This window comes from Cervus elaphus, chromosome 23, assembly GCF_910594005.1.
Source record: "Cervus elaphus chromosome 23, mCerEla1.1, whole genome shotgun sequence".
Classification (NCBI taxonomy): domain Eukaryota; kingdom Metazoa; phylum Chordata; class Mammalia; order Artiodactyla; family Cervidae; genus Cervus; species Cervus elaphus.
Genome location: NC_057837.1, coordinates 65,540,605 through 65,564,942, shown reverse-complemented (window position 1 = coordinate 65,564,942; position 24,338 = coordinate 65,540,605). Strand labels below are relative to the sequence as shown.

At 37.0% G+C, this 24,338-nt stretch overlaps 1 protein-coding gene across 2 annotated transcripts in view; it reads left to right on the top strand.

The window, feature by feature from the left end:
* RBL1 (RB transcriptional corepressor like 1) overlaps nucleotides 1-24,338 on the top strand; it is a 60,869-nt gene that overhangs the window by 34,286 nt on the left and 2,245 nt on the right. For both annotated transcript variants that reach the window (XM_043884379.1, XM_043884380.1), the window contains 6 exons: nucleotides 309-520; nucleotides 6,384-6,560; nucleotides 9,781-9,852; nucleotides 11,639-11,729; nucleotides 20,400-20,548; nucleotides 22,847-23,011. In XM_043884379.1, the coding sequence (XP_043740314.1) occupies nucleotides 309-520; nucleotides 6,384-6,560; nucleotides 9,781-9,852; nucleotides 11,639-11,729; nucleotides 20,400-20,548; nucleotides 22,847-23,011 (866 nt within the window). The remainder of the gene's footprint in view (nucleotides 1-308; nucleotides 521-6,383; nucleotides 6,561-9,780; nucleotides 9,853-11,638; nucleotides 11,730-20,399; nucleotides 20,549-22,846; nucleotides 23,012-24,338) is intronic.

Sequence of the window (24,338 nt, the reverse complement as noted above, 5' to 3'; positions counted from 1 at the left end):
AGGACTTATTTTCTTACCTGAGTTTTACAAATTAGTGCATTGAGCAAGAATTTTGTTTAATGGTTAAAAACATCTCCTTTAGACCACAAAAGAGAACAGTATTATTGTTTCAGAGCAGAAATAGAAAACAAGAATATCATAACCTAGAATTACTATTTTTGTGGCTTTCTTCTTCTAACATTACTATGCACAGATAGAGAGTAAACAAGAAGAGGGAGGGAGGGAGGGACGAACGAAGAAAGAAAGAAGTATTGACAGCTTTTCTGGGACACATTTCTAAAACTAAGAACTCTTGCTTGTACATTCAGGTATTGCAAATGATGCTGGAGAGATCACACTGATACCAATTTCCATGAATACAACTCAGGAGTCCAAAGTTGAGAGTCCTGTATCGCTTACAGCTCAGTCATTAATTGGTGCTTCTCCAAAACAGACCCATTTGACCAAAGCACAAGAAGTACATCCAATTGGAATAAGCAAGCCAAAGAGAACTGGGTCCTTAGCACTGTTTTATAGAAAGGTATGTGTTTTTATAGCATCTAAAAAGATCTCCTTTAATCAGTGCAATAAAGATTGAGTAACAGAGGACAGCTTTGGCCTTTTTTTGTATGTGGTAAAATATAAAATTCACTATTTTAACCATTTTTAAGTGTACAGCTAAGTGTCATTAGTACATTCACATTGTTGTGCAGCTTCCACCACTGTCCACCTCCAGAACTTTTTCATCTTCCTAAACTGTAATTCTGTACCCATTAAACAGTAACTCCTCATTTCTCCCCTCAACCCCCAATTAGTCATTCTAATTTCTGACTCTATGACTTTAGGTACTCTAGGTACCTCTTAAAAGTGAAATTATACAATTTTTGTCCTTTTATGATGGGCTTATTTTACTTAGCATAATGTCTTCACAGTTTATCCACATTTTTGCATGTGTCAGAATTTCCTTCCTTTTTAAGGCTAATATTCCATGGTATGAATATACCATGTTTTGTCTATCAATTCATCTGTAGATGGACATTTGAGTTGTTTCTGAACCTGCTTGCCAGTGCAGGAAACAGAAGAGACATAGGTTTGATCCTGGGGTTGGGAAGATCCGTTGGAGGAGGGCTTGGCAACCCACTCCAGTATTCTTTCCTGGAGAATCCCATGGACAGAGGAGCCTGGCAGGCTACAGTCCATAGGGAGGCACATCGTCGGACAAGACTGAAGTGACATAGCACATACATGTACCTTATGGTTATTTTGAGTGAGTAATGCTGTTATATTGCTGTGCAGATATCTAAGTTTCTGCTTTCAGTTCTTTTGGGTATATACAGAAGTGGAATAGTAATTCTAAATTTAATTGTTTAGAAACTGCTATACTATTTCCCATGGTGGCTGTACCATTTTTATTCCTGCCAGCATTGTGCAAGGGTTCCAAGTTCTTTGCATTCTTGCCAATACTTGTTATTTTTTGTCCTTTTTTAAAATAGTCATCCTAATCAAGTGGTATCTTATTGTAGTTTTGATTTGAGTTTCCCTAATGAATGATTACATTGAGGATCTTCTCATGTGCTACTGGCCATCCTTATACTTTCCTCAGAGAAATGTCTATTCAATGTTTTATATTTGAGTTTTTTATTGTTGAGGTGTAGAAGTTCTTTATATTTTCTGTATATTAGTTCCTTATCAGATTATGATTTACAAATTTTTTTCCCCATTCCATAGGATGGAATATAGTCTACTTTGTATATAGTCTACTTTGATGCAGTTTTTAATTTCGATGAAGTCAAATGTTTTGTTTGTTTGAATGAATCTATGTTGTTTTGTGTTATTCCTTTGGTATCATATCTGAGAAATCATTGCACATTCCAGTGTCGTGAAGCTTTTCTCCTATGTTTTTTTGTAGGAGTTTTATAGTTTTAGCAATTGCATTTAGGTCTTTGATCCATTTTGAGTTAATTTTGTATAATTTTTGTGTACAGTGTAAGATAAGGACCTGTTTTTATTCTTTTGCATGTGGATGTCCAGTTTTTTCAATATACTTGTGACAAGACTGTGTTTCTGCACTGAAACACACCTTGTTGGCACCCTTGTCAAAAGTTGCTCATCATTGTATATGCAAGGGTTTATTTTGGGGTTCTGTATTCTATTCATTGGTCTCTTCATGCCAGTACCACACAGTTTTGATTAGAGTAACTTTGTAGTAAGTTTTGAAATCAGAAAATGTGAGACCCTCAACTTTGTTCTTCTTTTTCAAGATTATTTTGGCTATTCGAAGTCCTTTGACATTCCATATGAGTTTTAGGATGGATTTTTTTCTATTTCTGCAAAAAAAACATTGGGATTTTGATACAGATTGTGTTGAATCTGTAAATTGCTTTGAGGAATGTTGACAACAATATTAAGTCTTCCAGTCCATTAGCATAGAATGTCTTTCATTTATTTGTGTTTTCTTTAATTTCTTTCATCAACATTTTGCAGTTTTCATTGTACAATTTTTGTTTCCTTGGTTAAGTTTATTCCCAAGTATTCTTTTTCATACTAATATAAATGGAATCATTTTCTTAATTTCATTTTTGGATTGTCCATTGTTAATGGTATAGGAATAAGAGTGATTTTTATGTATTGATTTTGTATCTTGCAACTTTGCTGATTTCAGTTTATTAATTCTAATGCTTTTTGGACTCGGGGGTTTTTCGGTTTTCTACACATAAAATCATGTCATCTGCAAACAGGTGATTTTACTACTTTTCTAATTTGAATGCATTTTATTTCTTTTTCTTGCCTAATTGCTCTGACTATAACTTGTAGTATAGTGTTTAGTGGAAGTGCTGAAGTTGGGCATCTTTGTCTTATTCCTGATCTTAAAAGAAAAGCTTGTATTGTTTCACTTTGAGTATGATCTTAACTATGGAGTTTTTCTATATGGTTTTTATTATGTTGAAGTAATTTCCGTCTGTTCCTAGTTTGTAACAGAAGAGTGTTGAATTTTGTCAGTTGTCTTTTTCCACATCAATTTTGAGGTGATTATATCATTTTTCCCTTCCTTTTGTTAATGTAGTATATTATATTGATTGATTTTCACATGTTAGGCTGTCCTTTCATGCCAGGAGTAAATCCTAGTTGGTCACATGGTACAGCCCTTTCAGTGTGCGCTGTTACGGTCAATGGGTAGTGTTTTGTGGAGGGTTTTTACATTAGTATTCATAAGAGATATTGCTGTGTAGTTTTCTTATGGTGTCTTTGTCTGGCTTTAGTATCAGGCAATGTATCATACAAAATAGACAACTTAGCGACTGAACAACAATAACAAATGTACCTTTAACCTTTTTTGAAAATATATTTAAAAGTATGGGGCTTCCCTGGTGGCTCAATCAGTAAAGAAATAGCCTGCAATGCAGGAATCTAGTGGGCTGCAATTCATGGGATCGCAGAGTCAGACACGACTGAGTGACTAACACTTTCACTTAAAAAGAACATTATGATTTTGATGAGCTGTGTTTGGACTCAAGTTCATAGAATTTGATTCCATTTCCTGATATGACTTAGGTTTCTTGCCAACTTCATTTGCATAACTTTAAGAAAGCGGTTGGAATTTTCAGGAACTCTGGAATTTACAGGAACCTCCATTGTGTTATATTGGTTTGAAAAGTGAAAGTTGCTCAGGCGTGTCTGACTCTTCCACCCCATGTACTGTAGCCTGCCAGGCTCCTCTGTCCATGGAATTCTCCAGGCCAAAATACTGGAGTGGATAGCTGTTCCCTTCTCCAAGGGATCTTCCCAACCCAGGGATCAAACCCAGGTCTCCCAAATTGCAGGCGGATTCTTTACCATCTGAGCCACTTTAGATTGAGTTTATTGTGGCACAAATACATCTTAGATCTTATGTATAAGTTTAAATTACTGAAGATTTATTATTAAGATTTTTGGGATACTGTGGGGAGTCTACATAATTTTTATCATAAATCTCATTTGTTACCTGTAAGATTTGACTAGTCATTATAATCCCTAAATTGTTTAAGTATTAATGTAGAGATTTAATGTAGAATTTCTATCCTGCCTTGCTTTTATAAGCACCTTCAAGCTTCTAATAAGACAGACATGTTAATCAGATATTTATAGCCAAACATGCTGCTTCTCTAAAATAAATCCCAGAATTGGGAGATATCTCTCCAGTCCACTGTATAACTAGTGGCTATCTAGCCCATTCTTAAAAATTGTAAATGAAAAAAAAAGGCACTGTTTTTTTTGTTTCTTTCTAGCCTTGTGATTAGAGTTTAAGGCTTAAAATTTTTAAGAAATTTATTTCTTTTTCAGTTATCTTTTGATGCAAATTTAAGTTTATTTCCTCTATCTAGTCTTTCTTAGAATATTTCTTGAGACACGTGCTCTTTTTTCCACCTCCCACTACCTTTTCTACTGTGTCCCACCATCCCCATTCCTGCCCATGTCTTGTGCCTAACGCCTGTTTTTAAAGGACAGTTCCAAATGTAGTATTTTCCCCATTAATTTCCTGTTTTTAATTTTCAAAATAACAAATTGCTGCCTTTGATAATGAATCTAAGATTGACAAAAATAAGGCTTTATTTATAAATTTTTAGTTCTGAATTTATTTCAGAATCTAGCCTGTCCGTTTCCTTCCATTTAATTATAGCTTACTTAGAAGCTAAAAAAGTTTTATTCTTAAAGGGGATTGAGATGTTCATATCTGTAATGAGTTCAAAATAACCATTTCTTGAGTAAATTGCAGCTGTTATCCATGCTAAACTCAGTGTGATACTGGGTGTCATATGCCTGAATAGAATTTACTGTGAATTTTTTGTTAGAATTAGCAGCCTTTCAGAGGATGTATATCAGATTAGCTACAGAGAAGTCATTGGATTAGCTTTGTAAAAGATGCTTAACAAGTAGTACCTAATCCGTCTAGCTAGGGCTATGTCTGTTATCATCTCTTATCATGAATGTAAAGTTCCAGCATGTTTCCCACTGCTCTGACCCCAGTAGCTCCTATTTATTTCTTGACCAACTAGACCAGAAACAAAGGGATGGAATGCAGAGAATGAGTTTGTTATAAAATGAATCACTGGTGGCTTTGGAGTCAACTTTATCTCTCTATCAGATTAGTTTATTGGATAGTTAAAATTCATTTTAAAGCTCTAACTTGTAAATTTTTTTCCCCTCTCAAAAGATATTTTGATGTAAAGAATGCCTTACTCATTTTTTCTCCTGAATGTTTAGATTTAAAGCCTTAGTTCAAACAGAATAGTCTAGTTTAGGAATATCACAGTAGGGTTACCAATTCTTAAAATAACAAAACAATGCTTTTTGGATGATCAGAAATCATTTTAGAATCTTTCAGGATCTTTGGGTCATTTGCATTAGTATTAGTTCATATAAAGACTATATATAAAAGATTAAAGGCATTGAACTGAATTTACTCTAATATGTTTAAAAACAACTTGACAGAGACAGACAAATACTACATGATCTCATTTATATGTGGAATCTAAAAAACAAGCTCATAAATACAAAGAACAGGTTAGTTGTTGCTAGGGGCGAGGGAGTGGGTGAAATGGATGGATGAAGGGAGTCAAAAGGTACAAATTGGAAGATATAAAATAAGTAAATCATGGGGCTATAATGTATAGCATGGTGACTATAGTTAATAACACCACATTGCATATTGAAAGTTGCTAACAGGATAGATCTTTAAAGTTCTTATCACAAGAAAAGAAATTATAACTATGTGGTGATGGATGTTGACTTATTGTGGTGATCTTTTCACAGTATGTGTGAATAGTGAATCATTGTACATTGTACACCTGAAACTAATAATGTTTTATGTCAGTTACACCTCAATAAACATCAACAGTAAAATCTGGTGTCTCATTTACTTAACATTCCTTTCACGTGCTCATAAAAACAAGGGAGAATATAGGGGAATTTTTTTTAATGATTTTGCTCTCAGACTCATTTTTGAAGTCAAACATTTTAGTGTATTATGTGACATTTTAGGCTTTCTAGCCATTTTACCTGAACCAAAAAAAGAGACTTCTATTTTTTAAAAAGTTATGTATTTATAGTGGTCATAATGCTCATAAATCAAGCCATTTAGTTGTAGTATTTATCGCTTTACATAGTTGACAGCATAGATAGAATAGCACAAAGCATCTTTTGCCAAAAATTGTTTAGGGTTTTACAAAGAGAATTTTGTTTTAATATATTTTCTTTAGCCACAGCAGTGAACCGATACTCTAAAATAGGTATTTTATGTAATTTAATGCATCAGCAGCCTTAGGTATTTATTAATCTTGACCTAAAAGCCCATCTTCATGGTAAGACATAAATTTGAGAACTTATTTACTTGTTTTTTTGCATCAATGTGCTATCTTTCATCTTAGGTCTATCATTTGGCAAGTGTACGCTTACGTGATTTATGTTTAAAACTGGATGTTTCAAATGAGTTAAGAAGGAAGATATGGACATGTTTTGAATTCACTTTAGTTCACTGCCCTGATCTGATGAAAGACAGACATTTGGATCAGCTCCTCCTTTGTGCCTTTTACATCATGGCAAAGGTAATGTATAAGTTGGGGGAAGCTCTTTGCTGTAGTTACCTATATTTGAAGCATGAGGTGAAAATCTGTTGCACTCATTAGTTTACCTTAAGTGCTATAAGCCAACAGTGCCCACCTTCATTAATTAGGTGGTAAATTCCAGCTAATGCAATTACAGGCCATTTGTAGTATGTGGTTCTCCACACTATTAATAGAGAACCATTTCCACCTCCACCCCTGTAACACCTCTAATCTTACACTTTAAAGTAATCATTTTAGATCATTACATTTTAAGTGAGTAACAGAGACCCAGAGCTGAAAGTAACTTGGCCAAAATTACACAATTAGTGACAGCCTGTGATCTTCTGATTCATAATTTGATGTAAAATAGCTTTTATACTATATTCCTTTTTAGTGATTTATTCCATTACCTCAGAAGAGCATTTTACTTTCTAGTTGCTACAACATGTTTTAAGTCATAAAATGGCATATCTTACTTGGTTTTAAAAATTCTAATGTGTCTGAAACATTCATCTGTAACTTTGGTCTTGATCATATTGGCCACAGATCCTAGCAGATGAGCATGTTACAACCTAATTTTTCAGCTTCTTGAGGCAAAGGACATGTTTTCAAACTCATCTGTGACTTCCTTCTCACATTGCCTCTTTATAATCTCTATACAAAATATATAATAGATATTGTTAATTAACCTTTTTTAAAGTTATTACTATTTTTAAGTTATTTCTCTTAAGGATATCAGAACTCTAAAAACCAGCCATGGGTTTATAATTTAGAGAGTTAATTTCCTTCTATGGTTACAATTTTTATACATTTATTCCACAGCCACTAAATAACATACAACACAAAAGACCACATAGTTGTTCCCCTTTTATAGTCACATGCTACATTGGCATCCATACCAATAATCCTTTGTATTACTCTTTCCACTTTTAAAACCACACCTATATACATATTTCATTTATTTTACCATTCTAAGAATCTCCAGGGAATTTCCCAGGAGTCCAGTGGTTAAGACTCTATGCTTTCACTGCTGAGGGCATGGGTTTAATCCCTGGTGGGAACCGAGATCCTGTAAGATATACAATAAGGCCCAAAAAAAGGAAAGAATCTCCGAAGTCTGAACACTCACGACAACAAAACCCAAAGTTGTCCCAGAACTGATAATACCGCTGGGTTTCCCAGCAGAAGCAAACTACTTTGAGGCATGAAACACTCAACCCTTAAGCCATTCAGTATTCACATAAGTAAAATCCTTACTAAAGTAGAACTAAAAAATCAAAAATTATAAAATATTCAAGGAAATGAACCAATATGAGTATGTCAACAGATAAAGTTTAGAGCAGGTTAGATACTGAAAATTTTAGGTAATGAAATTATTGACCTCAAAGTAGGCAGTTAATATGTTTAAAAGGCTTCAGTGTATAAAAGAAAATTCATTTTATGAATAAAGACCAAGTTACTTTAAAAAGGACCCCAAAATTTAAAATTTTTTTAAAAGACATAAAAAGGACCCAAAAGATATCAAAAAGAACTGAAGGTAACTTGGAACGGAAACCCAGTGAAATTTGAATGGAAACAAAATTCCAACCCAAAAAGACTCAACAGATTAGAATAGAGAACTGTGGAAATGAAAAAACAATGTATCACATAGAGAGAGAAAATACAAAAAAATCAAGAGAGAGTTGCAAAACATTTTTTTCTTGTTCCCTTTTTCTTTTGTTCTCTTGTGATTTGATGACTAACTTTAGTGTTGTGTTTCAATTCCTTTTTCTTTTTGTGTATGTATTATAGATTTTTAATTTGTGGTTACCATGAGGATTTGCTATAGCAATCTGTGTAGAAACAAGATTGTTTTAAGTTGCTAATCTTTTCAAGTGCATTTCCAATATCCTGCATTCGTATTCTCTCCTCATAATTGCTGGTTTTCATATCATATTTGTGTATAGATGATTTCCTACCTTTCATGTATGTTTGCCTTTACGGTTGAGCTTTTCCATTTGTAATTTTCTTGTTTCTAGTTGTAGCCTTTTCTACTTAAAGAAGTTCCTTTAGCATTTGTTGCAAAGCTGGTCTGGTGGTGCTGAGTTCTCTTAGCTTTTGCTTGTCCATAAAACTTTTGATTTCTCTGTCAAATCTGAATGAGAGCCTTACTGGGTAGAGTATTCTTGATTGTAGGTTCTTCCCTTTCAGCAGTTTAAATGTATCATGCCACTTCCTTCTGGCCTGTAGAGTTTCTGCTAAGAGATCAGCTGATAAACTTATAGTTCCCTTGTATGTTGTCATTTTTCTCCTGTTGCTTTTAATATTTTTTCTTGGTCTTATTCTTGTCAATTTGATTACTGTGTGTGTCTTGGCATGTTCCTTCTTGGATCTATCCTGCCTGGGACTCTGCAATTGCTGGACTTCAGTGAATGTTTCCTTTCCCATGTTAGGGAAGTTTTTCAGCTATTATCTATCTCTTTGATTTTTTTTTCAGATCCTTCCTCTCTCTCTTCTCCTTCTGAGACCACCCCTATAATGTGGAATGCTGATGTGTTTAATGCCCCAGATGTCTCTTAAACTGTCTTCATTTCTTTTCACTCTTTTTAAATTCTGTTCCACAGCAGTGATTCCCACCATTCTGTCTTCAGGTCACTTATCTGCTCTTCTGCCTCAGTGTTCTGCTAGTGTATTTTTCATTTCAGATGTTTTATTGTTCATCTCTGTTCTTTAGTTCTTCTAGGTCTTTGTTAAATGTTTCTTGCATCATCTCGATCCTTGCCTCCATTCTTTTTCTGAGATCCTTGATCATCTTCAGTATCATTATTCTGAATTATTTTTTATGGAAGGTTGCTTGTATCCACTTTTAAATAAGTACTTAAAAACTAATAAAACTGAAGACTACAGGAGAGTCAGCAGATCTGAGTTTTCTTATGTTCTTTTTTATAAAGAAAGGCATTTTGTGGTTAAAAAAAAAGAAATACATTTTCAGTAGAGTTATACCATAACAATCTTAGTGCTTTTGATTAATGAAGCTATTAGCTGAGTTCCCACAGGCCACAAAGCCTGAACTTTTAAGGTAGTAGAAGTCACAAATTGTAGTGGTTTTTAGTTATGGAGTGGCCTGGGGTTAATAGCTTTCTGCAAGACTGCTCTCAGTGCCAACTGGTAATTGAAGTTTTTGTTTAGGGCCATTTTTCTTTTAAAAGCAATTGATGAATGAGGTTTTTATTTTCCTTAGGTAACAAAAGAAGAAAGAACTTTTCAAGAAATAATGAAAAGTTATAGAAATCAGCCCCAAGCTAATAGTCACGTAAGTTACATTATTTTTCCTCCTGTCCCAAAATAGATTTGTACTATTTCCCTGCTGACAAGTCACATAAAAGGTAAACTTCTTTTCTAGGTTTACTATAGATACTTTGGTTTTATGGATACCATTAAACTTGAGGCAGTTTTGATCAAAAAACAGTTTCAATAGAAGCCAAAAATCTTGCTGTTTCTGACTTATCTACATATTTGCATGTACTTCTCACATATTCTCTTATTCCATGTGTCCCTTTGTTGAGTGGGGATGTTTTTCACTAGAAAATCTAATGAAAAATATTTATGATAATAATATTCTTTAAATATATGAGATTTGATTCTCTGATAATATTTAAATCCAGTGAAATTTGAGGATATATTAAGTCTAGTTTCTTTTTTCCATTTGCTAAGAATCTTAATGTTTGCATCTTTGAATTTGAATAGATATCAGGCATTTTTTATATAATAGCCCTGGTAAGAGTTCTATACAGCATTTCAGTCATGGAACTATAAAATGTTAGCATAGTGGCCTAGCACATAGTAAGCATTTAATAACTGTTAGGTCTACATGATTTTTATTATTGTTCTGAAGAACATAGGATTAGTTTACTGTAAGGTTTTGGCCATTTGACAGCCTGATTGCTCTAAAGGAGCAATATTGGCCTCCTCTCTGGCCCCAGTGATCTGCCATCTTAGACTAGAAGAGAGAAATAGTAGCTGAGATAACCCTGGCCCCAGTACTAGTAGCCATACCCTTCTGTAGGAGATCCCCACAGATAGTTTCACTTCTTTACTGAAGCCCCAAATACACTACTAGCAATATAGAGATACTAGAAGAGCCAAGTATAGGCATTTCTTATATCCTGTGATAGACTAGAAGAGGCCTGGTTTCTGGGCCTCTTCAGAAAAATCACTCAGGAAGAGAGCTTAGAGAGGTTCAGAACATCCCTAAGTTCATTAAGGCAAAGTTAATGTGGGTCAAAATTGGGTCAGGGGATTTCCCTCATGATCCAGTGGTTAAGAATCCACCTTTCAATGCAGGGGACATGGATTTGATCCCTGGTAGGAGATTTCATATCCCACATGCCATGGGGCAGCTAAGCCCATGCACCACAACTAGAGAGCCCACAATCCACAACTAGTGAGCCATGCACTCTAGAGCCCATGCTTTGCACCAAAAGAAGCCCTGACACACCACAGCTAGAGAAGGCCAGCATGCCACAACAAAGACCCAGCGCAGCCAAAAAAAAAAGTCATGCCACAGCTTCCTAAAAATTCTCTCAATACCATTATCCATAGGATGAGGGAGAATGGATCATGCTTTTCAGTTATCCTGGAGGTTAAAAACAGTTTAGGGGCAGGGAGGGGAACACATTTTCATGTGGCCACCTGAAAAGACTTGGCATGGGATTGGAACAGGAAAGCAAGCCCCGGAGATATCAAATGAGTCTCACGGAAGGAATTAAAGGGAAGAAGGAATAGGCTCAGATCTTTTAAGTGGCTTTTAATTGGCAAAACTTGCTCATCAGTGTTTAGTTGCTGCTTACTTAATTCTTCTAATTTGTAACCTCCTAAATGGCATATTTCAGGTGGTAGGCTCTGCTTTAGTAAGCTCCTCTTCTAAGATGTTTGCAGTAATCTACATTTACCAGACTAATAACATCTTGCCCTTTACTATCACCCATACAGACAAATACTTTTTAATTGGCTTGATATCTTGCTCTTCTTATTTTGGTTTTGCTTAACCTGTGCCTATTTGTGACTCAATAGTCCTTTATTTCCCTTATGACCTATAGGTCTATAGAAGTGTACTATTGAAAAGTATTCCAAGAGAAGTTGTGGCATACAATAAAAACCTGAATGGTGATTTTGAAATGACAGATTGTGGTAAGTTGCCCAATTTAGCATTCTATATGTAGTACACCTTTGGTTATATTATGCATACTACAGTGGATATCTTGGAGTTACTTATGTAGGTGGGGTGGATAATGCATGTGTGTTTTGAGAAGAAACAAGTGACCTTAAAGTAAGTATGGGTCTGGTACCTTCCTCCACAGAATTTGTGTGTAGAAACCATTAATTTGTCCTCTGTTAATTGTGTTTTAGAAGTTTCCTAGTATACTTACACATGTTAATATTATATATACTTGTACACATTTATTATGTAAAAGATACAATAAAATTCAAAACTAAATCTGAATGATAGGAAAAGTAAGACAGCTGTCAGTGATCTGCCTGGGGAGACAAGGAAATGTCCTATTCATTAATAAGTGTATTAGATATTCTGCCACCATCAGCAAGGTCACCTTGTTGCACCATCATGCTAAGACTTAAGGCTCTAGTAATTTTTTTTAAAGAAAGAAGAATCAAATATTTGGTATTCATATGTTGATAAATAATGAAAAGGCCTCTTCTGCCCATATCCTTTTTCTTGTCTCATCTTTCCATTACTTAATGTAGATGTATGTATACATGTGTATATAGGTACTGTAATTTAATTCCACAATGTGAGGCATTTAGGTTGTTCTAATTATATACAGCTTTATGAGGAACATCACTGTAAGTTGATCTTTGGTCCACATCCTTAGGGTAAATTCTTAAAGAAAATTGACTGGGTCAAAGACATTTTTTAAATTACCCAAATATCCATGATCATTATGGTGTCTACTGGGATCTTAAGTTTTAAGGTCTTAATGAAAAAATGCTTTAATAATAATGTCCTAGAATCTGATCCCATTTAAGGCCACACAGGCCAAATTCAATTCTTTTTATATAGATATAGACTAGAGATCTCTTCAGGAAAACTGGAGATACCAAGGGACCATTTCATGTAAGGATGGGCATGATAAAGGACAGAAATGGTAAGTACCAACAGAAGCAGAAGAGATTAAGAAGAGGTGGCAAGAATACCCAAAAGAACTATACAAAAGGTCTTAATGACCTGATAACCACGACCGTATGGTCACTCATTAGAGCCAGACATCCTGGAGTATGAAATCAAATGGGCCTTAGGAAACATTGTATTTATATGAACAAAGCTAGTGGAAATGACAGAATTCCAGCTGAGCTGTTTAAAACCCTAAAAGATGATGCTATTGAAGTGCTGAACTCAGTGTGTCAGCAAATTTGGAAAACTCAGCCGTGGCCACAGGACTAGAAATGGTCAGTTTTCATTCCATCCCAAAGAGAGGCAATGCCAAAGACTGTTCAAACTACAGTACAGTTGTACTCACTTACATGTTAGCACGATTATGCTCAAAATCCTTCAAGCTAGACTTCAGTACATGAACCAAGAACTTCCAGATGTTCAAGCTGGGCTTAAAAAAGGCAGAGAAACCAGAGATCAAATTGCCAACATTTGTTGGATTATGGAGAAAACAAGGGAGTTCCCGAAAAACTTCTACTTCATTGACTATACTCAGGCCTTTGACTATGTAGATCACAACAAACTGGAAAATTCTTAAAAGAAATGGATGGGACTACTAGACCAACTTACCTGTCTCCTGAGAAACATGTATGTGGGTCAAGAAGCAACAGAACTGGACATGAAACAACTGACTGGTTCAGAATTGAAAAGTAGTAGGACAAGAATGTATATTGTCATCCTGCTTATTTAACTTCTATGCAGAGTACATCATGCACAATGCTGAGCTGGGTGAAGCACAAGCTGGAATCAAGACTGTCGGGAGAAATATCAACAATCTCAGATATGCAGATGATACCACTCTAATGGCAGAAAACAAAGAGGAACTAAAGAGCCTCTTGATGCAGGTGAAAGAGGAGAGTGAAAAAGCTGGCTTGAAACTCAACATTAAAAACAAACTAAGATCATGGACCCAGATTGCTTTGGCAATTCTGGGTCTTTTATAATTCCATATATGTTTTAGAATTATTTGTTCTAGTTCTGTGAAAAATGTTATGGGTAATTTGATAGGGATTGCATTAAATCTGTAGATTGTTTTGGGTAGCATGCCATTTTAACAATATTCTTCCAGTTCAAGAGCATGGGATATCTTTCCACTTCTTTGAATCATCTTCCGTTTCCTTTATGAATATTGTATAATTCTCAGTATATAAGTCTCTCACCTACTTGATGAGGTTTATTCTTAAGTTTTTTGTTGTTGGGGTTTTTTTTTGTATGCAATTTTAAAAGGGATTGTTCGATTATATTCCCTGTCTGGTATTTCATTGTTAGTGTAAAGAAATGCACCTGCCAATCTGCTTATTTTAAGTACTTCTAATTTCCCTCAACATAGACCAATTTTTAGGATTAGGCATACTTAATAAATGATCACTGTTTTCATCAGTAAAAACCTACTTCTGATGTCAGGTATGTTAATTATCAAAGCATTGGTCTTTGATTGAGATATGCCTAATAGAAACCATATTTATAGTAGCCACCTGTGGAGAAAGAGCTTCCTTGTTAAAACACCAACTGGATACTCAGCCTGTGCACTCATTATCATGTTAGCAGAGCACCCCAGACTAGCATTCTTGATTAGAACACTTGAGAGATCCAGATTATAGCTTAGTCTAAGTGATGCAAACATTAATGCTCAAGTAAATTGAAAACTTTACAATATTTCTTCTGAGGCTTGGCTTAAGAATTAAAAAAAAAAAAAAAAGATGCATGTGTGGTGTTTCATACAAGGCCTTCTCATAGTAAGGCCTTAGTAAGTAGTAGTTATTATTATTTTGTTTATAAGAAGTATAAAATATATTTTATTAATGAGTATGGCTCTTTAAATGTCTTTTTTTTTAAGCTAATTTTTCTAAGGCCATATTCCTTACATAAAATCCTTTAAATGTTGAAAACTAGGTCAGACACACAAAAACAGTTAAATCCTCTCAAGTGACAAAAGTTCTGTTTCCATAGGAAATGTATAAGACTGATAACTACAAATTGATAATTAAGTGACTTTATTCATATTAGAACTATTTTATGGTCACCAGATAGACAGCCAGATGTGGGTGGAGCACATTTTCTTTTTAAATTGTCTGTGTAAACAAGGTTTCCTTGGTTTTAGATTACAATGAATGCCTTTTAGAGCTTATGAGAAACTGCCAAAATGGTCTAAAAGCACTGTAGTTTTAAATTGGTGTGTGCTCGGTGACTTTTGCACAACTGGAGCTCAAGGGCACCACAGCCTACACACTTTTACAGTGAGGAGCGAAAGAGGATAAGGAGGAAGGAACGTGGTAGGAGAAATACACAACAAATACTGGATGCTTACTCCAGGGAAGTGCTGCTGCCCATCACATCTCAATATGACCCTTGAATTTATAAATAAATTCTGATCTTTCTTACTTTCATCCTAAAATAATTTTGCTTCTTTACTTTCTCCAGTTTCAGATGGTAAAAACTCACTATATTTGTTTCTTCTCAGACTGAAGACTAAGGACTATATGCAAAGAAATCAGCATCAGTCACTTGAGCAGCTCCTCTGGGAGTGAAGGATGGGGTTTCATTAATACATGCATTCTAGACAATTTAGGTGTACCCATTCTCTGAAACCAGTTCCCCTGAGAAATGCATATCTACTATGCTCTCAGTCTCTTTTCCTCTGAATGCAATTATATTGTCCTGGGATATGAAACTAACCATGTATTATGGTTGCATTTGTTGACTACCTGCAGCCCTGGAATAATTTGCTTTCTCCCTTCCAACTTTCACTTTAGATCCTTTGAAAATTCTGAAGTCAGAGATCCAGGCTAAAAATTTCAGCATGTCTCTCCAGAGTTCTGCAGATAATATCTCCTTTTTTTCTAAGAGCTTCTCTCATTCACTGATAGTTTTTTATAAAACCACATTTTAATTGCTTGATAGTGTTATATGATAATCCAGAAAAGACATTCCTCTTATTCATGGGAACAGTAGGGAAAATTATGAATCTATATATAGTTCATTGGTTCATTTCACAAATGTATGTCAAATATATACCATGTGACTCAGATTATATTAGGCAGAGATTCCTTCTACCCTCTGAGGGAAAACAGATTTGAACCAATTATAGCACCAAGCAGGAAGATCTCATTCTCTTTCCCAGTCTTTCATAAGTTCTGTCTCCTAATTTATATGATGTGAGATGGTCACCAGGCCTACTGAGGCTTTAATTTCTGAGTGCCAAAGTCCTAAAAGAGATGAGAATGTAGAAATCGTTTTCCAGCTTAAAGGATAACTGACATCTTGTTTTCTGTTTTGAAATGAAAAATACTAAATAGCTAAATGTTGTTCTTGTTTATGAAGAACTAAAAGACCTTTTAGAACTGATACCCAAAACAGATGTCCTTTTCATTATAGGAGACTGGAATGCAAAAGTAGGAAGTCAGGAAACACCTGAAGTAACAGGCAAATTTGGCCTTGGAGTACAGAATGAAGCAGAGCAAAGGCTAATAGAGTTTTGCCAAGAGAATGCACTGGTCATAGCAAACATAGCAAACCTCTTCCAACAACACAAGAGAAGACTTTACACATGGACATCACCAGATGGCCAACACCGAAATCAGATTGATTATATTCTTTGCAGCCAAAGATGAAGAAGCTCTGTACAGTCAGCAAAAACAAAACCGGGAGCTAACTGGCTCAGATCATGAACTCCTTATTGTCAAATTCAGACTTGAATTGAAGAAAGTGGGGAAAACCACTAAACCATCCAGGTATGACCTAAATCAAATCCCTTATGATTATACAGTGGAAGTGACAAGTAGATTTAAGGGACTAGATCTTATAGACAGAGTGCCTGATGAACTATGGACAGAGGTTCGTGACATTGTACAGGAGACAGGGATCAAGACCATCCCCAGGAAAAAGAAATGCAAAAAGCAAAATGGCTGTCTGAGGAGGCCTTAGAAATAGCTGTGAAAAGAAGAGACGCGAAAGGTAAAGGAGAAAAGGAAAGATATACTCATTTGAATGCAGAATTCCAAAGAATAGCAAGGAGAGATAAGAAAGCCTTTCTCAGCGATCAGTGCAAAGAAGTAGAGGAAAACAATAGAAAGGGAAAGACGAGAGATCTGTTCAAGAAAATCAGAGATACCAAGGGAACATTTCATGCAAAGATGGGCTCAGTAAAGGACAGAAATGGTATGGACCTGACAGAAGCAGAAGATATTAAGAAGAGGTGGCAAGAATACACAGAAGAACTGTTCAAAAAAGATCTCCATAACCCAGTTAATCAATATGGTGTGATCACTCACCTAGAGCCAGACATCCTGGAATGTGAAGTCAAGTGGCCTTAGGAAGCATCACTACAAACAAAGCCAGTGGAGGTGATGGAATTCCAGTTGACCTATTTCAAATCCTAAAAGATGATGCTGTGAAAGTGCTGCACACAATATGTCAGCAAATTTGGAAAACTCAGCAGTGGCCACAGGACTGGAAAAGGTCAGTTTTCATTCCAATCCCTAAGAAAGGAAATGCCAAAGAATGCTCAAACTACCATATAATTGCACTTATCTCACACACTAGTAAAGTAATGCTCAAAATTCTCCAAGCCAGGCTTCAGCAGTATGTGAACTATGAACTTCCAGATGTTCAAGCTGGTTTTAGAAAAGGCAGAGGAACCAGAGATCAAATTGCCAACATCCACTGGATCATTGAAAAAGCAAGAGAGTTCCAGAAAAACATCTGCTTTATTGACTGTGCCAAAGCCTTTGACTGTGTGGATCACAATAAACTGTAGAAAATTCTGAAAGAGATGGGAATACCAGATCACCTGACCTGCCTCTTGAAAAACCTGTATGCAGGTCAGGAAGCAACAATTAGAACTGGACATGGAAAAACAGACTGGTTCCAAATAGGAAAAGGAGTATGTCAAGGCTGTATATTGTCACCCTGCTTATTTAACTTATATGCAGAGTACATCGTGAGAAACGCTGGGCTGGATGAAGCACAAGCTGGAATCAAGATTGCCAGAAGAATTATCAATAACCTCAGATATGCAAATAACACCACCCTTATGGCAGAAAGTGAAGAGGAACTACGAGCCTCTTGATGAAAGAGGAGAGTGGAAAAAGTTGGCTTAAAGCTCAACATTCAGAAAACTAAGATCATGACATCTGGTCCCATCACTTCATGGCAAATAGATGGGGAAGCAGTGTCAGACTTTATTTTTTGGGGCTCCAAAATCACTGCAGATGGTGATTGCAGCCATGAAATTAAAAGACGCTTACTCCTTGGAAGGAAAGTTATGACCTAGACAGCATATTAAAAAGCAGAGACATTACTTTGCCAACCAAGGTTTGCCTAGTCAAGGCTATGGTTTTTCCAGTAGTCATGTATGGATGTGAGAGTTGGACTATAAAGAAAGCTGAGCACTGAAGAATTGATGCTTTTGAACTGTGGTGTTGAAGAAGACTCTTGAGAGTCCCTTGGACTGCAAGGAGATCCAACCAGTCCATCCTAAAGATCAGTCCTGGGTGTTCATTGGAAGGTCTGATGTTGAAGCTGAAACTCCAATAGTTTGGTCACCTGATGTGAAGAACTGACTCATTTGAAAAGACCCTGATGCTGGGAAAGATTGAGGGCAGGAAGAGAAGGGGACGACAGAGGATGAGATGGTTGGATGGCATCACCGACTCAATGGACATGAGTTTCGATAGGCTCCGGGAGTTGGTGTTGGACAGGGAGACCTGGCATGCTGCACCTCATGGGGTTGCAAAGAGTCGGACACCGACTGAGCGACTGAACTGAACTGTTGTTCTTGTTTACTCACTTAGTTCGACTTTTATTTTTAATGATCTGTATAACAAGAATAACCTACAACTGCTATAATTAAGGAGAAGGCAATGGCAACCCACTCCAGTACTCTTGCCTGGAAAATCCCACAGATGGAGGAGCCTGGTAGGCTGCAGTCCATGGGCTCGCTAAGAGTTGGACACGACTGAGCGACTTCACTTTCACTTTTCACTTTCATGCACTGGAGAAGGAAATGGCAACCCACTCCAGTGTTCTTGCCTGGAGAATCCCAGGGATGGGGGAGCCTGGTGGGCTGCCGTCTGTGAGGTCGCAGAGTCAGACGCAACTGAAGTGACTTAGCAGCAGCAGCAGCAGCTGTAATTAAGCTGGTGTTTACTGTCTTGGAACAGTGTCCCCCAGGATTGTAGTAAGTGTCATGGAAAAGAGGGACTGTGCATAGAAAGTTTGAGAAGTATGGAATTAAAGTGAACATTTTTTTTTCTAATTGCAAAACTTCTGTAAGCCTTTATTATACTAACATGTATTCTCAATTCCTAAGAGAAGGCTATAATGTGTGGCATTTTTTGAACTTATTGATCACATAGCTTTTCCTGCCTTACTAAGATCCTGCAAAAATAACAGGAGTAAAAAAGACATCCCAATGAGGACCAAGATTCCCCAGGGAGATTCCCTGTGGCTGCCTGACCCTTGGACCATGTCAGAGTTTTCTTACTTTCCTAAGGTAGAAGCATAGTAGTAGTAGTAGTAGTAGTAGTAGTGTTAGTCGCTCAGTTGTGTCCAACTCTTTGTGATCCCGTGGACTGTACCCCGCCAGGCTCCTCTGTCCATGGGATTCTCCAGGCAAGAATACTGGAGTGGATTGCCATTCCCTTCTCAAGAGGATATCCTCGACCCAGGGATTGAACCTGGGTCTCCTGCATTGCAGGCTCTTTCTTTACTGTTTGAGCTACAGGGAAAACCAAGGTGGAAACATGCTTCTACCCATATTCTCAGTGTTTGCAGGCCAGTGTATTGAGAATGAGACATTTTTTTCACATGCTGAATTCTTTTTAATTGCCAGTAGTTCTCTAAGCTCTATACAAGAAGCTCAGTTTAGGTAAAGTTCCACCCAAAGCTAGGTGATTCTTGTCAGTACAAGTAGATGTTTTGTAATTCTCTTTCCCCCCCCAAAAAAAGAATAGGATAAAGTTCTGCCTGGTGTCACAAGCTACCCTAGAGTTACACTAAAAAATGTGAAAGCACCTTGGGGCAAGCTATAATTTTATAGCTGAGGATGATATCTATATACAGCACTAAGTTCCTGTTGTGCATGAGAAAATAAGGCTTTTTGAATACCTGTCACCTGCCATGTATTTGCAGAAAAGTAAACATAAGCAATTCACCTTGCTTCTTCCTTAACTTTTGAGGATACACTTGACCTTTTAGAGTCTTTCCACCTTTTCCAAAGAGCCAGTAAGAACATCTGCAGGCCCTTTTGTTATCTGAAGCTCAGGTTTTGCCACTGCTACCCATATTCTGAAGCTCAGTTTAGGTAAATTTCAACCCAGAGCTGGTGCCCCTCTGAGAATCACCAGTGACAGTGGGTTCAAAGGTATGGTTGTGAAAACATTCTTGCTGAAGTGCTATCTAGAGAATAGAGTACCAACTTAAGTTTACATGTTTGTATTTCTCAAGTTTCCAATTTAATTTATCCATAATATAGGTAGATTTCTGAACTTTTCTAAAAATAGTCATTGTCCTACAGAAATATTTAGGTTTATTTGATTTTTTTCGCTTTTATATTGTAGAGAGAGTTGTGTTTCAGATTCCCAAATTATAGGTTAAGGTACACCTATCACAACACTGAATTCTTTTAACAGACTTGGAAGATGCTACAAAAACACCTGACTGCTCCAGTGGACCAGTGAAAGAGGAAAGAGGTGATCTTATCAAATTTTACAATACAATATATGTAGGAAGAGTGAAGTCATTTGCATTGAAATATGACTTGTCAAATCAGGACCACGTGGTACGTTTTTTATTTTACTATTTTATTAATATCTGTTCTCATAATTGGTTTCCTATGAGTTTATTTTGGTAGATAAGTATTTCAAAGTGAAAGCCTTACTGATACATTTTACAGGAGAAAACATGCTAGTAAATAATCAGAGTGATTAAGGTTGTGATAAAACAAACTAGAGAAAATCATGGAGATTTCATCCATGAAATTATGGATGCATATGGGCAAGGACTCAATGGGAACATGGAAAAATGAAAACAGCTCTGGTGGTTTTTTTCCTTGTTTTTGATTTCTGTTGTTATATTTCTGAGAGAAATGTTTTTCTCAAGATAAAGAGAAAAGAAACTAGATAGGCTTGAATCAATAATAGAAACAGCACTAAGAAATTTTTATTCCATATCTATATTTGACACTACCAGCAGGCCTTGATAAGTATTATCAGTGTATAAGCTGAAGTTGGTTCCCAGAAGAGCAGACTTCAGTTATAAGAAAGAGGAACCGAGTAGAAGCTGCATTCAGTCAGTAGCTATATATGTGTCTGTGTCTCTACATTTCTTTCCTTGTCCCTTTCAAGGAATATGAGCTGACTATCCTCAGAGGCCATGACTACTCATTCTTCTCCCTCAGTTCCACACATTCCCCACCCGCCGCCATGTGCTATACTGTGAATATCTCTAACATCAGCTAATTGGGAAAAAAACAAAACTAGTTTTCCTAGCTTCAAGTGAAGATGATGAATGAAATACTAATTAAGGAGTCATCCCCATTTATGCTTGGAATAGAACATTGTATAGATTATTAAAAGTGCAGTTCCTTCTCACTTTATCTCTGAGTCCTTTGCATTTCAGTATAAAGTCTTACACTTTACACTAGTAACTCAGTCAGTAAAAGAATCTCCCTGCAATGCAGAAGACAGGAATTTGGTCCCTGGGTTGGAAAGATCCCCTGGAGAAGGAAATGGCAAGCCACTCCAGTACTCTTGCCTGGGAAATCCAATGGACAGAGGAGCCTGGTGGCTACAGTACTTGGAGTCGAAAGAGTTAGACATGACTTAGTGACTAAACCACTGGGCATAAAGTCTTAACCATTTTATTAAGAGATTTGTTCCTCGTTGGACTCTTCTTGCTGGCCCACAGAATACTGTGCCTCTCTTTTATTCTCTGTGCTACTAATTTGGTTGTGGGTATGTATGTATGGACTCTTAAGACTCTTGAGACACCTTTGGTGATCAAAGGTGCACAGAGATCAAACCAGTCAACCCTAAAGGAAATCAACTCTGAATATTCATTGGAAGGACTGATGCTGAAGCTGAAGCTGCATTAACATTGGCCACCTGATGTGAAGAGCCAGCTTACTGGAAAAGCCCTGGTGCTGCAAAAGATTGAGGGCAAGAGGGGAATGGGGAGACAGGATGAGATGGTTAGCTAGCGTAACTGACTCCATGGACATGAATTTGAGCAAACACCATGAGATAGTGAAGGACAGGAAGCCTGACACTGCATTCCACAGGATGAGATGGTTAGCTAGCATCACTGACTCCATGGACATGAATTTGAGCAAACACCATGAGATAGTAAAGGACAGGAAGCCTGACACTGCAGTTCATGGGGTCATACAGAGTCGGACACAACTAAGCACTTAAACAACAACAATGTGTGTGTGGAGAGAGATCCTTATTGCAAGTATTAGGACAAAAGTTATTCTTTGCCTCACTTTCTGAGCATGGACATGGAAGTTCCTGTGCTCTTGGCTTATTGCTTCTGGTGTCTTACTCAGAATCCTTTAGGATTTCCTAAAAGATCCAGAAAAATAAATTTTAGTTTATCCATTAGTTATTGTTGAAAAACAAGGGTTAATGAATCATTTTTTAATTTTTTTCAGCCATAATAAGTTCTTATGGTATAACTAACTTCTAATTAGGAGATACCAATAATAATAAAAACATGGTATGGGGGGAAAGTTCCTTCCATGTTGATCCTTCACCCTTACGGGGAGGAGGGGAATGTAGAATAAAAAATGTGGTGGGATTCAAAAAAAGAAAGAAAAACTTTCATCTGATAAAAGCTTTGGTGGTGGTTTATTCGCTAAGTTGTGTCTGACTCTTGTGACCCCGTGGACTATAGCCTGCCAGGCTCCTCTGCCCATGGGATTCTCTAGGCAAGAATACTGGAGTGGGTTGCCATTTCCTTCTCCAGGGGATCTTCCCGACCCAGGGATTGAACCCAGTCTCCTGCATTGTAGGCAGACCCTTTACCAACTGAGCTATGAGGGAAGCCCTATAAAAGCTTTACTTTTATGTTATTTCAGATGGAAGCTCCGCCACTCTCTCCTTTTCCACATATTAAGCAACAGCCAGGCTCCCCACGCCGCATTTCCCAGCAGCACTCCATTTATGTGTCCCCACACAAGAATGGGTCCGGCCTTACACCAAGGAGTGCTCTGCTGTATAAGTTCAACGGCAGCCCTTCTAAGGTAAGGTGCTCCCAAACTTTACCCCAGAACGGCAATATCCGTGTTAAAAAGTGGATTTCAGATTTCCAGTTAGTAATCTTTAATCTTACCCTATTTATTTTGCAAAGTTACTGCAAATAAATACAAACTCTTACTATGGCAAGTTTCCTGTGATCAAGAGCAGTGTATCCAGTTGAGGGAGTTTAATCTGTTATGACTGACATGGTATTGGGGGAGTTCTCACCAAGGGCACAGTGTGTCCTTGCTCAGGCACCATCTTGAGAAGGACCAGTAAGGCAGCATGTGCAAGTGGTCAGATATGGGGAGACACTCTAAAGAAAGACCTTGGAAGGGAAAGTTCATTTGGTGGATGTCAACCGGGATAGGGAAAAGTCTGAAAGCAGAGGCCTCTTCTGACTTACACAGACAGCTCTGTGGTCACCTCCATCTTTAGTCCCATTAATGATGATGATCCAATGGGGACATGATTGCTGTTTTCAGGTAATTCAAGGACTATCAAGTAGATGTGTTCATTGTATCTCCAAAAGCCAGAATGACTACCAACTGGAAGGAGTTGTAGTGGGATAGGTTGTAACTCAGTCCAAATACATGGCAGCTCCTTAACTTACTAGTTTCTTAACTCATGTAGATCCACAAGCATTTGTTACATTCCTGCCACACTTAGCAAACAAAGTTTACTGAGATATACCTCACAGACTTGCATTTCCTCTTCATAGAAGCTGATTTCATATAAAGACTTTTAGAAGAAATTCTTGGATAAAATCAGAAATGGGTTTAATTGAATTCTAAGGCAGTAATTTCAGAACCATAAGTCAGAATCTGGGGAGCTTGTTGAACACAGATTCCTGTCCCAGAGACTTATTGAATCACAAAGCTCTAGCAGGCAGATTCCCTAGACAGTGTTGATGCACAGCGTTCAGGAATAACTTCTCGAAGGCTGTTTTACAATAAGACCAGCAACATTAGCATCACCTGGGAGCTTGTTAGAAATGCAGAATCTCAGGCCTCACACCAATGCTACTGAATCTGAATCTGCGTATTATCATTCCCCAGATGATTAGTAAGCACATTAAAGTTTGAAAAGCACTGCTTCAGGAAAAAGACCTCAAACTTGATGGAAGTTTGTTTGATTTATCACAATCACCTGGAAGGCTTGATAAACTAGAGATCACTGGGTCCAATACCTAGAATGTCTGATTCAGTCAGTGTAGGGTGAGGCTTGAGAATTTGCATTCCTAATAAGCTCCCAAATGCTCTGCTGCTTGTGGTCTGATGTCCACATTTTAAAAACTATTGCTATAATGTAAATCCAATTTTTTAAATCACC